General features: G+C 35.5%; 1 protein-coding gene across 1 annotated transcript; it reads right to left on the bottom strand.

Moving 5' to 3' along the window:
• Nucleotides 1-11,082: 11,082 nt before the first annotated feature.
• LOC140034957 (probable glycosyltransferase At5g03795) lies at nucleotides 11,083-12,561 on the bottom strand. The gene has a single exon (XM_072073883.1). The coding sequence runs from the start codon at nucleotides 12,268-12,270 to the stop codon at nucleotides 11,227-11,229; it is 1,044 nt and encodes a 347-aa protein (XP_071929984.1). The 5' UTR covers nucleotides 12,271-12,561; the 3' UTR covers nucleotides 11,083-11,226.
• Nucleotides 12,562-14,702: the final 2,141 nt, after the last annotated feature.

The raw sequence follows: 14,702 nt of genomic DNA, 5'->3' as shown, positions 1-14,702 counted from the left end.
AGTTGCATGAAGTTCATAGGTAGTGGAGATGTTTTTGTGTTTCATGGTTTGTTAATACTCGGTTTGATTGTAGTTTGTGCTCTAGTTTTTTTTCAAATGAAGGTGAAAGGAATAAACTATTGTAAAATTGCAACGGATTTGCAAGGATAGAAAAAATTCAAACAGAGCTAGTGGAGGCAAAATAGTTGCAATAAGTGTACATAATACAGCGGCTGTTTTCAGTTCCACAAAGCTCAGCTAACTATCTTTAAGCAAAAGTGCATCAAAAGTTCAGTAGCTATACAAATGATAAAGAGTAGTAGAGGTTCAGCAAGAAAAAGTTTAGGGGTAGAAAGCTGAGGAGCCAAAGTTCAAGAATCAAAAGTTGTGGAATGCTAGTAGATGTCCAAAAATATTTGCTAATAAAAAGCATTATATGGCAGTTTCATTCTTCCTTTTCAGATTCTTTGGTACGTTGCTTTTTAGTTGGGCTCTCTGTGATTTTCAGAGTTGATAGCAAACTGCTGTGCACATTTGTGTCTTTTGGAGCAGTAGTGAGTGGAGTTTCATTGGTCTGTGGAGTGGTGATTGCAGCTTCTGTACTTGACTCTGAGCAAGCAATGCTGGAAGAAACTTGTGATAGAATCTCTGCCATGGATGTTTTGTGCAGGATAATGGCTGAGTATTTTTCAGTACTGGTGGATGCATAGGTGTTTATCATTTTCTTCACAAAGCATGTTATCACAGTGCTGTTAATGGCCTCTTCAATGGCTTCATAGTTCAGTTCATGCTGTGAAAGTAAGATAAACAGATTTTGATCAGATATGGTACACTTAGTTTTTACTGATAGTATTCTGAATGCAAATAAAAATCCGATTTGTTACCTTGTTTTCTAAGTCTTGCATCTCCAATAAGGTGAAAGGTAGTAACTGGAGAGCATCATTGTCATAAAGATCAAGCGTCAAAACTCCAGAATAATCAGCAAGTTCTACAGTTAATCGGCATCTTGCAGTAATATTTACTTGTTTGTTGCATGAAGTGCAAACAATTTTCCACGCTGGCTTTCCTCTGAATGATTTGTGGCATTGTGGACAAGCATTATACCATAATCGTTGGCTCTTGTCTAGTAACCTTGGAGTACCACGCAACCAGTAGGCTTTTTTCTGTATTAAAGTCACTATTGTTCAGCTTACATTGATAAGGAAATTGAGATGTAGATGTGAATATTTAACATGTTTAAGAAGAAAATGAAAAATGCTGAAATAAAAAGCGATGAAAATAAGAGTTATTGGATGAGTTATTGGTACAAGACGTCAAGAGTAGGGAACCAAGTGATGAAGCTGGCATAAAAAACAAAGTATATCTTTCAAATGTTCTTGGTGATTAAGGATGAGGGGTAAATTTACCGTAGGAAACGCAAGGAAATCTTGAATAGTGGTGAGCTCATCATCTCTTGGTTGTGGCAGAAGCTTAGCTCGGTTGTGGTATGCTTTTTCTGCCATCAGTTTCTTGATTTCTGCTTGTGTCTCAGTAGCCCTTGTGAGTCAAGATAAAAGTTTCATTTGTAACATTTAGAATATATTTGATAGAAAATATTTTCAAATGATTACTTATGAGAAGAAGTAGTACCAGTGTTTGAGATTAGCAGTTTGTTGTATCGGAGGATTAACCAGAATACTTGATCCAAATTTTGTTGAGAGATTCAGTGCTGCAATAATTATGTGTTGTAAGGTACATACTATTATGGATACATACTAAGTCACTAAACATGTGAAGCATCAGAAATTTGTTATGCACTCACTGTGATATGATGATACTTTAATTCGGAGTGCAACAATGAGTGGCATTGTGTCAATGATATTTGCAATCGCTTGGCCTTCATCTGTTTCATGCTCACCCCACAGAGTCAGAATCACTGGCATCATGCTGCATTGTATTTTATTGATAAGTGACAATTTGTTAGAAAAGGATATTTTGATCAATCTGTGATGGTATAGAGTTGGTATAGAATAAATGGATGGTTTTACATACCTTTTGTCTATAATCACTACTTCCCTCGTAGCAGTAGTAGCTCTTTGTATTCGAGGATGAACTTCAGCGACAATGCCTAAGACATCTGATTTTGGAATGTGCTTAGTTATAACTGTTATGAAAACTACATATATTAGTAGTTTAGGACATTGTTTTGTGACTTACCTATATCTGTATTATCATCTATGTGCTGGTGGAATTTTGTAAAGGGCGAAAATCTGAAGACAGCTGGAATCTCGGGTGGCTCGACTTCATCTATTGCTTGAACAACAGTAGAATTATCTATGTACCATGTACACTGATTTGGATGACTGCGATATTCTGATGGTGTGTACTCAACTCTAGCATTGCAGAGAATGTATCGTTTGTAGAGTTGGAAATGGTTTCTGAAGAAGTCGATGTCTGATTTATAAATCATTGCTTCAACTGTTGTACCCTGGTAACAAATATAGTTGTGTTCATCTGAATATAAAGGTTGAGTAATAAAGTATATAGAGTGGAGTTCAGAATTTGGATTACCTGCTGATCAATTAATATCAGCTTCTGATATCGGTTCCCGGCTTTTGAAAGTAATGCCTTTTGCTTGTCCAGAACCTGAACCAGAGCTGTCCAGTTTTGTAGTCCAGGGATTATCTCACTGAATGCAACGATGTTTCTTTCCTCCTGTGACTTGTAATAAGAATACATGAGTACAGAATGAAGACTATAAGAGATATACCATTATGGACATAGATAAGTAACTCATATGCACATGCTTAGAGCAATTACTGGTAAGCTAAATCTAGTACTTCTGTATATACTATATTTTCAGTAATCGAGTCTTGTTCATCATCAAATATGGATGGTTTGATAAGAATTTTCACAGAACTACTGTTCTTTGCTCTTGACATTGCTACATATAGCTGTCCATGTGAAAAAACTGGTTCACGCAAATATATGCCAACAAAATCAAGCGTTTGTCCCTGAGCTTTGTTTATTGTCATAGCAAAACAGGGGCGGATAGGAAATTGAATACGTTCAAATGGTACTGGTGAATCTGAGCTGTTCTCTACTCTGAAAGATATTCTATGGATGAAGACCTCTTTTCCAGCAAATTCACCACATGTTATGACAACATGTATGATATTGGAGCTCAAGGATTTGCATATCAGTCTAGTGCCGTTGCATAATCCCTGAGGAGCATCAATGTTTCTGAGTAACATGATAGGGCAATATGGTTTAAGAAGTAGCTTATGAGGTGGAAAACCATTTGGAGTTAAACTGTTTAGCAAGTCCTCCATGATTGTCTGGTCAGAGCTGTCTATGCACTTGTCTCGACTGACATATTCTTGGAGTTGTCCTTCTAAGTGTACAATGAGTTTCTCATTAATTTGATCAACAAAGTCATTTTTTGTTGTCAGTATAGCACGATTAACTGCAGAGAGATTTTGCTCAGAAAATGCTTTCAAATCTGGAAATACTGTCCTAATGAGTGCAGTCAGTGATTGTTCCTCATTTGTATATCTTATCAGCATTGATGGAGGTATCTGGATAGAATTCTTGAAGATAACTGGCTCCATTCCATTTCCAATGCGAAGTAGATATTGAGTAAACTCTGAATCATGTCTTGCTCTCATGTTTTCAGTCAGATGTAATCTGCGTAGCTGTGGCCATATGTACGAATTGACTATGCTTGCATCAATAAATTCAGATTTTGATCCCTTTGTTACCACTGGCAAGACTTGACGGAAATCGCCTCCAAAAACAATGACCTTTGATCCAAACAAATCGTTTGAGTCCATTATATCTCTTAGAAGTTTGTCAACACTTTCAATTGAGCCCTTATGCGCCATTGGAGCTTCATCCCAGATTATAAGAATTGCAGATTGAAGGAGTTTTGCTAATGAGCTTTGTTTACTAACTCTGCATTGCTTATCTGGTGTTGGAGCAATTGGTATCTTGAATCTTGAGTGAGCTGTTCTTCCACCTGGCAAAATGGAAGCCGCAACTCCAGAGGATGCTGTAGCAAGAGCTATGTATCCTTTTGATCTGGTTTCTGCTAGTAGTGCTCGATAGAGGAATGTTTTTCCTGTTCCACCTGGTCCATCAATGAAGAAAGTCCCTTTCTTGTGAACAAAAACTGCATTCATAATAATGTCAAAAGCTTTTTTCTGATCAGCATTTAGTTGTTTAATTGCTAATAGGTCATGCTCTGGTACAGAGATTCTTGTTTCAGCTATTGTATCACGGGTGTTTTTGTTCAAGGCATCAAAATTCAGGGTATTTGGAACTAAAGCGTATTGATTAATGTCTTTTCCCATTGATTGGAGAAACTCATTTATTTGACATAGTACCTGCAAACGAATCTGATCAACTGATATTTCTGGAATGTTGCTCATATCTTCAGATAATGGCTCCTCAAATTGCTCCCAAAGATATCTTGGATTTGAAGGAGGAAAATGAACGAGCAAAGTCGCAAATAATCTTCTCAAACTATATGGCATGTGATACAAACTTGCTTCTTCAAGACATTGTTCCTGTGACTTATCGGACTCAAAGTAACCTCTCAAGATTGCTGCCTCACGAAAAGTCTGTACATAAGCTCCATTTATTGTTTTCAAATCATCAAATGAAGTTGGACTGTTGACATGTGTGAGGAGCAATCTGAGAAAGTATCGTTCTCCTTCCATTGGACTTGCTGTCACTATCCTGCCTATAGAATCTTTTTGTTTTCTTGGCTCCCATTTTCTCCTTCCTGGATACCAGACAAAATGTTCAGGGAACTCTTTATAAGTGCATTTGAGGTTCTGAGCTAGAGGATCAGTAGAATTCATGTAAAAGAATTCTGTTAACATAGTTCTCTTAGCAAATCTGTTTCTTACTACATCGCGTAAGTCTTGATCTCCTCTGAAGTTCAATGGCTGACAATTTTCTAGATGAAGTTGTAGGTGAATAATAGAAGGATGCATTTCAGATAGCAAGAATCTGTATATTCTCCATATACCTTCGACTGCACATACCCACCTAGCTGACTGGTAGTCTTTGATTTCATCGATTGTAGATAAATTACCATCAGAATTTGAGTCATTAGAGTTGTCTGAATTCACTCGAAAATGGATCTTGTCATGACCTTTGTAGATATACTTATATATGTACTTCACTGCTTTCACTGTAGAGCAGATTTCGACATTTATATGGCAGTTGAACTTTGCAAGAAGGTAAGGGTTGTATGGAACAACCAATCTGTTATCCACTTCATGTCCACGAACCATCATCTTGTATCCATTGTTGCTTCTTTGGTAAGTGGGGTATGCATTATCCCCATGAAATGTTTTATCAGAAAATGGCTTTGGATAATTGTTTCTGCATTTTTTCTGATGTTGTCCTTGCATACAGACATTGTTTGGATTTTTTTTGCCACAAGGACCATGAATCATATGTCTGCGAACCATGTTGAAAAGATGTTGATTTTTGCTCTCATCTGGAATCTCTGCACTAACGATTTGATCATAAGAATCTGTAGAGTAAAGCTTTGAACATGGCTTCAAGATTATGAGGAAATGAGCATGAGGGAGACCGCGCTTCTGGAATTCAATGACATAGGTGTAAGCAGCAACAGATCCAAATATCTCTTTTTTGAATAATTCTTGCTTCAATATATCAAGCTTTGCATGAAACACTCGAGTGAGTAAGTCTGGTCTGTTGTGTCCTTCATCTGTTGCGAGCATATGATCCTTTATTTCTGGCCATGAAGGATTGCAAGTGATCGTAATGAATAAATTTGGTTTACCAAATTTCTGTACCAAAGCCATAGCATCAACATATCTCCTTTTCATGTCACGCGGGCCTCCTATAAATGAAGCTGGAAGCACCACTCGCTGGCCTACCTTTGAACCTTGGCATTGACCTGCTATGACGCTATCCATAACGCCTTGTAGTTGCTCTCTTCTTATAAATTCTTGTTTACTCTTATAGTAATCTAGTCTCTGGCTTTCGATTTTTATGTACATATCAACAACATACTGCTGAAGTAATCTTCCAGTGTTGAGTATATTTGGACAATATTTGTCTCTCATCTGCAATTTATAAGCATAATATTCTCGCATTGACACAGATTCACTGTTGTTTTCAGGATCATTGCAAGCTGAAAGTTACATACATAAGCTATAAGTTATTGATTCAATTGGATGAAACTCAATACATTGACAAAATATAAGTGATCTGTGTTCACCATATAATCAATAAAAGTACTATTCTGCATATAAATCAGTGCACATGTTTAATTGTATAAGTAATGCATAACTAATGTATATAAGTAATGTATAAGTCATTTGCATATGACTAATGTATGAGTCATTGGAGGTTGGAACTACCTTCTTGTTCAGCAGATATCATTTCTTCAGCAGATTTGTAGTTGGTTAGAACAGCAGTAGTTCTGGTTTTCTGACTACATCTTTTTCTCTTTTTTGGATTCTCTCTGGTCACTCTTCTGATGCCAGGATGCCAGCCTGTTTCACCAAGTGCAAATAATAGTGGATACTGCAGAGGATCGTAACAGCCATAATAATATTGCACCAGGTGATCCCTTCCTTCTTTTGTATAAATTTGGATGTGTCTGGCATAACCTGATTCTGAATTTTGGCCTTCTGTCCAAAGAGCTGCAACCTGAGAGGCGGTTGGGTGGTTGAATACTTGTTGATCATTTTCTGAATGTGATTTCAGCACTATCTGATATGAATCTAAATTTGGAACATTTCTGAGGCTTCGCAGAAAGCATGCGTATGGATTAGATTTCATCAGTTCCATGATCCTCAGTACTATAGTTTCTGTTAATCTTTCAGAAATTGCCATTCTATTTTGGAGCTCGTGGTCTGTATCATGAAAATATAGCTGTAGATATAGTCCACATCCTCCATGCGGAATAAGGTCTTTGATGAAGTGATAGGTCTGTCCCTGAACTTTGAATGTATATATACCATTTGTTCTCCTGCAAAGCGATTTATCATAGTGTACACCAAAGGAAGTGAAAGCAAACATATTGTTATATGTTCTGACATACGTGCGAAAGGATAAAGCTTCATCAGAGTGACCAGTAAATAATTCTATAAGAATGTCTGGAAGCTTATTTTCATGTAGAACTACTTGTCCGTCAGAGCAACAGAAATTAGGTGTCTCAGACTGCATCCTTTTTGCTCCACAGTATTGACAATCAGGTTTGCTAGGTAATCTATCTGCCTTGTCATTAATAAACTCCAGTGCATAAACTCCATCAATAACTTGATTAGCTGTAAAATTACCAATTACTTGAGTCAAACTAAACACTGAAAGTGAAAATAAGTATGTGGAAAAGCAACAACTAATGGTTTGTAATGTATACCTCTTTTTTTTTTCTTTCTGTTACTGATGGCTTTCTTTTGTTTCACTGATGATTGTCTTGTGTCTGAATAGTTCAATTATATATAATCAGAATCACACATAAAAACCTGTATGTACATGCCGGTGAGAACATGATCAAGGTATTTGGATAATTTGTTAATGAGTCAGATATGCTGATATTCAATGTATGTAATAGCATTGAATATATGTGAGTAATAATCATGAACATCATTTGAATCATTGAACTGAAATATTTTGATCCATAGCAGAAGGAATTAAAGACTTTAATGTGTTTGGATGAGGCATTAAAGCCTGTATGACCATCATAGGTAGAATCAGCATAATTTCTGGATGTGTGCTAGTGATCATTGGTCAGATTGAAGGTAGTAACCTCTACTTGTCCTTGTTCTAGCAGAGCCACTGTGTGGAAGCTGGTACACTTGGTATGTTGGAAGCATGATTGACAAATCTATTAAAGATAAAGTGGATCAAATTCTCATAAATAATGATATCAGAACTTTTTTAAAAAAGTTGCAAGAAGAATTATGACCTGAAGCCTCTTCAGCAATTTCTGTCAAGAATTTGTAGCAGTTCATACATATGAATGATTTATCTGATAAGAAAGAAGCTAATTAATATGAATGGTAATCATAATGTTGATGGTTATATATAAGGAAGGGCAATCATAATGCATTTTGAAGACTAAATCACCTGTACTCTGTGTCGAAGTTACGCACGTATGCTTTGTCTTAGAGTTAGATGCAGATCCTGCGTTTAAAAATTGAAAGTAGATCATTGCAAAAATACAATAATGCTTATAATCTGACTGTAAACAATACATTGGAAATGAATTATGTAATCTACCTTTCTCATAAGTTGAGAATGAAGAAATCTGTTCTTTTAACTTTTTACTTGACTCAGTATAAGATAGTTCAACATTATTGTTTGTAGACTGAGAAATTTGAATGCCAGGTTTTGCAGGACCTATTAAAATCAATTATGAGCATAATAAAGGATAAAAAGTGTAAATTGTACCTCTTAAATAAAGGATCTATTAAAGGACCTATTAAATAGTACCTCTGCAGTGTCTTGTAAATTCAGAGCATGACAACTGATTGGGGGAAGCAGCTAATAATGATTCAGAAAAAATGTGAGTTGAGCATAGCTAAATATGTTACTTAGAGAAGAATGAATAGTGTGGCTAACCTTGATTACAATCAATAATTCGATCAACATTCTCTATGTCTTTCAGAGTTTGAGAACCAGTTACTCTGCTACCTTTATCATTCAAAGACAAAGATGAAGCACGTAAGGGAAATACTGAATGCTGAACAGACAAATGATAAAAATATAATAACAGTGTTGATATTAGCATGTACCATGAGAACATTGTTCAGCAGCAAAGGTATGCATAACGGATGCAGAAGTTGGTGATTTGCGAGCCTGTTGAAACTGTTGTGGCAAGGACTTGCAAAGCATTTTTTCCAATTTTTTTCTATGATAGGCCTCTCTATTCTTTTTTCGACAAGCTTCTTTTGCTTCAGCCGAAAGAGCAGCAAATTTTTCCCTCTTTTTACGATTTCGATTATCCTTTTTCTCACGAAGTTTATCACGATCATCCCTTACGGACAGCTTAGAGCAGCTCATGTTTCTTATACAGAGAAACCAAGCACGAAACAAAGACACAGGAAGAAAAATCTAGCCGTATGGACAGATATATATTGTGTGTAAATATGCATGTACACAGCTATATATATTGATGCGTAAGGAACAAACTATGTACGTAAAAAACAGGAAGGCAGTGAATACATAAGTAGAAAGCAGTTAAACCAAGCACAAACAGTACAATACCTCCATGAAGACAGAAAATAACTGCTGATCTGAGAGACTCTATGAAAGATACAGCTGAAAAACCTGACCAAACATTCAGATCAAACAAATACATACCACTATGAAGCAAATGAACAGCTGATCTGAAGTAAATTTGGCTGAGGATAAAAGAGAACCTGATGTCAAGGAAGCAGTGAAATGCAGTGAAACTTGCATGTAAACTGGTTCTGTGGATGTATACCAAAATATTTCCACGTATCTCTTGTACCTGTGTATTGTAGGTCCATCAGTAAAGAAGAAATATGGAAAACCGAGACAAAGGAAGTCAAAATGACAAAAATAGGCAAAATTGGAAGCATAGCAAAGCAGAAAATAAGCATCTAAATGGCCAAAAGAGTAAAAATCCAAAGGTAGTGGAAGACAACTGATTTAACTTTCCAGCTAGATGATTTAACTTGTTGGCCAAATTTCAACAGTAAATCTATGTGATCTTTATCTTCATCACAAAAACCTATCTGAAAATATGATTACTTATATACTATCCTTTATATATTAGCTCTATTATTACATAATTCAATAATTTAGTTGAAGTATATTTTTAGTTTTTCCCAAAAATTTATTTTTAATTTTCATTCCAAAGTATAAATGCAGTTTAATTCTTTAAAAAAATTAATATTTTTTAATTGAATAACTTGCAAACATCCATTATCATCTAATTGGAGTTTAATTCTTCATCTTTTAATTTACAATTCAATTTTAATATTTCTAAATCAATTACCATAATGGCTGAGGATAAAAGAGTAGCTGATGTCAAGGAAGCAACGAAATGCAGTGAAACTTCCATGTAAACTGGTTCCGTGGATGTATACCAAAATATTTCCACGTATCTCTTGTAGCTGTGTATTGTAGGTCCATCAGTAAAGAAGAAATATGGAAAACCGAGACAAAGGAAGTCAGAATGACAAAAATAGGCAAAATTGGAAGCATAGGAAACCAGAAAATAAGCATCTAAATGGCCAAAAGAGTAAAAATCCAAAGGTAGTGGAAGATAACTGATTTAACTTTCCAGCTAGATGATTTAACCTGTTGACCAAATTTCAATAGTAAATCTATGTGATCTTTATCTTCATCACAAAAACCTATCTGAAAATATGATTACTTATATACTATCCTTTATATATTAGCTCTATTATTACATAATTCAATAATTTAGTTGAAGTATATTTTTAGTTTTTCCCAAAAATTTATTTTTAATTTTCATTCCAGAGTATAAATGCAGTTTAATTCTTTAAAAAAATTAATATTTTTAATTGAATAATTTGCAAACATCCATTATCATTTAATTGGAGTTTAATTCTTCATCTTTTAATTTACAATTCAATTTTAATATTTCTAAATCAATTACCATAATTCTTCATGTTTTCTTTATGACATAATTCAATAATTTAGTTGAAGTTTATTTTTAATTTTTTCCAAAGTTTACTTTTAATTGAACAAATAATTTGGAACATCCATTATCATTTTAATTTGAAGAGAAGCCCAGGTCAATCCATCTCCAACGCATATATAAAGCAGCCTCAACCACAATAAGAGGCCGAATGTTCCAGTGGAACATTGAAGTGGGCTCCACCACAAAGCAGAAGCACAACCCAACGCACAAAGCACAAGCACCACAAAGCGCAGTCCGACGTTCAACATCCTGAAGCAATGTACAACATCCTAAAGCAGGGAGATGCACTCGAAATCCCAGCAACAGTAGAAGGGCCAAGTGCTTCTTATATATATAAAGGATATATATATATATAACAAACTTGAATTATTGCGTCCAGCGTCAATTGTTCTCTCTGGAGCGTTAATTGTTCTCTCTAGAATAATTGGTCAATGCAATACTGAATGGAAGATTTTATACAAGCAACAGAGCATACAAAACTCCAAACAGATAAACTTTTCCCCAGTCGGAAATTAATTTCTAATATCGATGAAATATTTCCAAAGTGATTATTAGTTAAGTAAAAGTACAAACTAGAAACGCTAAACCCATTCCCTCCGGGCGTATCTGATAGTATGCCGTCTAAGCCACAGCTGATACATCACCATATGAAACGCATCGTACGGCTGCGGTTCCAAGTTCCACACTAGATGCCGACTCGCCGCCACACCCAATTCCCTCATTTGCTGGTACCTGTCTCCGCCCACGCCATTCAAGACTGCCTTCAGCCTCTTAAGACCTCCACGTGTCCTCACCAACAAACCCATATCAGACCATCTCAAAACGTCCGTCAACGGGAAATCCTGAACCGGCCGGTCCACAAGCACCACAGGCACACAACCCAATGCCATTGCCTCCACCATCCACGTCATCTCCCCTCCATACAAAAACAAACAAAACTTACTGTCTTTGACCAAGTCAACGTGGTCCGATGGCTCGGATTCAATCCTAAACTCAGGATCTCTCTTCATCTCGTTGACCAAATAATTATACTCTAGCAGTTTCCCATCCCAGACCATAAAGCCAAGGTGTGACGCCGTGTCGTTACCTGGCCCCTGGACTAGAGCCAGCGGCGACGGATTGACAGGCGGCAGAGTAATGTCCTTGTGAGGTATAAAGTCACCGGAGGCGGTCGGAAAAATGGAAATCTGAACAGAATTTTTCTTCAGTTCGACGGCGTTTCGGTCCGACGAAGAGTCAACGCCGCCAGGCGCCATGAAAAAGTGGTCAGCACCCAGAGTGCGGTTCCAGTAAGGATAACTGATTCTGAGGTGTCTAACAAGACGCGCACGCGAGCGCGTGGAGAGGTCTGGAGGAAAGGAAATGTAGAAGAGGTGAGCTTCGTCTGCGTTTTGAGTGAGAAATGGACTGTTGAGGAGAGAGGTGTGGAAGAGAGACAGCGGCGGTGTTGTAAAGGTGAAGGGCTTCTGCGGGGTGTACATGTAAATTCTGAAAGTGGTGAGCATCTTTTCGTAGTTGTCGAAAAGGGTACTGGGGAAGAGGTATGGCGAGGCGGAAAGGCTGTGGAGGGGTTGGGCAAGGCTGAGGAGACAGAGGAAGAGGACGGAGGAGGAAGAAACGGCCATTTTTGTTCTTGATGGGCGATTGGAGAACGAAGGTAGCTCGGTTGAGAGCGTGGCAGTTTGTCAGTACTTAATAGTAGTACTAGTTTTTTAAGCTGATGAGATCATATAGTCGTGTCAGAAGTGTAGCAGACCATCACATCACCGGAGGTTGGGGTGGTTGGGCCATTTACTTGGTGATGGAGACCGCAGAGGAATATTAGACCGGTAATACATTTCAATTTCCACTTCCACAAGAGACGAAATTAAAAATAAATAAAGTTCTGGTCTTACACTCATAATTTTGTTTGACGAAACACTTAGGCCAAATCGTCGTTCCTCGCAGGCCACAAATGTTCCGCATTGTGAAGAGAAACAAGGAAAATTTGTTTGGATAGAGTAAAAAGTACATGAGTATTACTTGGAGTAATTATTATAGTATTTTTTATAATATAATATATATAAAATAAAAAATAATTAAAAATATAAAAAATATATATATTAAAAAATATATCATAATACAAGTAAAATATTATTTAAAAAATTTTGCTATCCAAACACTAATCCTACCCTATAGCCTTGCCATTTCCCAAGTTGCCCTGTACAGTTCCGCACCATTTCCCAAGTTGCTACAAAAATAAACTATCACTTTGCGAACCCACTTGAATTTTCTTTTCAATGAAAAAAAGAAATTTGAAAAAAACAGAATAAGAAATTGCAGGTTATTCTTAAAATGCAAATATTACTTACCCTTTTTCATATTTTCATCATTAGAATAACTAAATAAGAGTCAAAGGCATGGTTAAAACTAAGAATAACAGTTGACAAATTTCACCATGCATTTACCAATGAATGGTAGGTGGTAATTTGTCCCAAGTTTCAATGGGTTACCCATACCCAAAAGAGACTTTGAGCGAGATGGATATTGTAATTTGATATTGGGTTTAAAATAGGATGCATTCCAATTGTACCCATTATTTGATGGGAAATGTTGGGAAATACTTGGGTACCCATTGGACCCAAATATCTTTCCAAAAAATTTCATTTATCAAAAAATTAATCTCTGATTTTTTTCCAAAAATCTGATTTTTTTCACTTTCATTTTCTTTCTTTTCCTTTCTTCACTTTCCTACAAAAGAAAACCAATTAAATAAAAATGATTGCATTTAAACAACTTTAAAAAAATAAAGATAACAATAAAAATAAAATGAATTGATAAAATTTTGGTGTCTACCAGAATCAATGCTTTACTAACAACTGTTGGCACCCTTTATGTTGATTTTATGCTAATTGTTGAACTATCTACATAGATTTCTATATGCAACCCTATTATCAATTTTTAATCAGTTTCTTCATTTCTGTGCTAGATTTATTCAGCATTTAATATGAATTTCTTTTGTATCAAATTTTGAAAATTTTAAGAATGTCAGGAAGAATGAATTTGGTGTTAAAAAATCTTATTTCTAATCCTTGTGTCAGACAACATTATGGGTAAGATTGGAATATGGCTGTATATCTATCTTTTCATTTATTTGTTAATCCAATTTTTGGTTTAATCTAGGAAAAAGATATGTTCATTTTTATCAAAATATTATGCCTTTTTAAAGGAACTGTTGATCGTTTTAGAGTGTAAATGAATTCAGGAAAATATAAATTCACAATAAGATCAAAAAAAAAATTAACAAATAAAAATATTAAAGTTATATAAAAATAAAAAAAATTAAAGGACAGAAATATAGAAAATATATTTGGGTATTGGACGGGATCAATCTAAATCCATTCCAAAGTGATTCCGTCCAAGTTAGTTCCAAAGCACATATGGATAACGTTAAACTCAAATCCATATGGTTCGGTTCCATTTCGAATCCAAGCAAATTCTGTCCATCCCGCTCATTTTGCCACTTCTAGGTATTAGGAACGCTTCCCTTTTTTTGTTGAAGGTTGATGAATTCACTATTTCTATATATATATATATATATATATATAAAGAAAATGATTTAGTCTTCTATTCTATTTTGTACAGATGTCGTGTATGTCAGCTTACATGTCTTTCAATCGAGTATAGTGAAAATAATTCTAAGAAACTAAATAGAGGTGTAATGAAACCCTAGTCCTAAATCCAAGTTTGGAACTTTATAACTATCACTAAATAGTTTGATAAAGTAAAGTCACCCATTTACTTGTACTATTTAATATCTTGTCTGACAATTATATAAGCTCGAATATAAACTCATTGTATATTTTGTTTTCAATTTCAATGAATTTAGAATTTTTTTGAATGCAAATATGCCTACTTTGCCCTTCCACATAACAAAAAGCAAGCATTCGAGCAAATTTAGATAATAGTGAGAAAAATCCTACTATGTGATATACTACATCGTGGTAAACTAATACATTATAAAAATAAGAACATGATAAAAAAAAAGCAAAAAAAATCACGAGATACCACAAATGTG

This window comes from Coffea arabica, chromosome 2c (assembly GCF_036785885.1).
Source record: "Coffea arabica cultivar ET-39 chromosome 2c, Coffea Arabica ET-39 HiFi, whole genome shotgun sequence".
Classification (NCBI taxonomy): Eukaryota; Viridiplantae; Streptophyta; class Magnoliopsida; order Gentianales; family Rubiaceae; genus Coffea; species Coffea arabica.
Note: the sequence above shows the minus strand (reverse complement) of the source record. Positions and strands in the feature narration are given on the sequence as shown.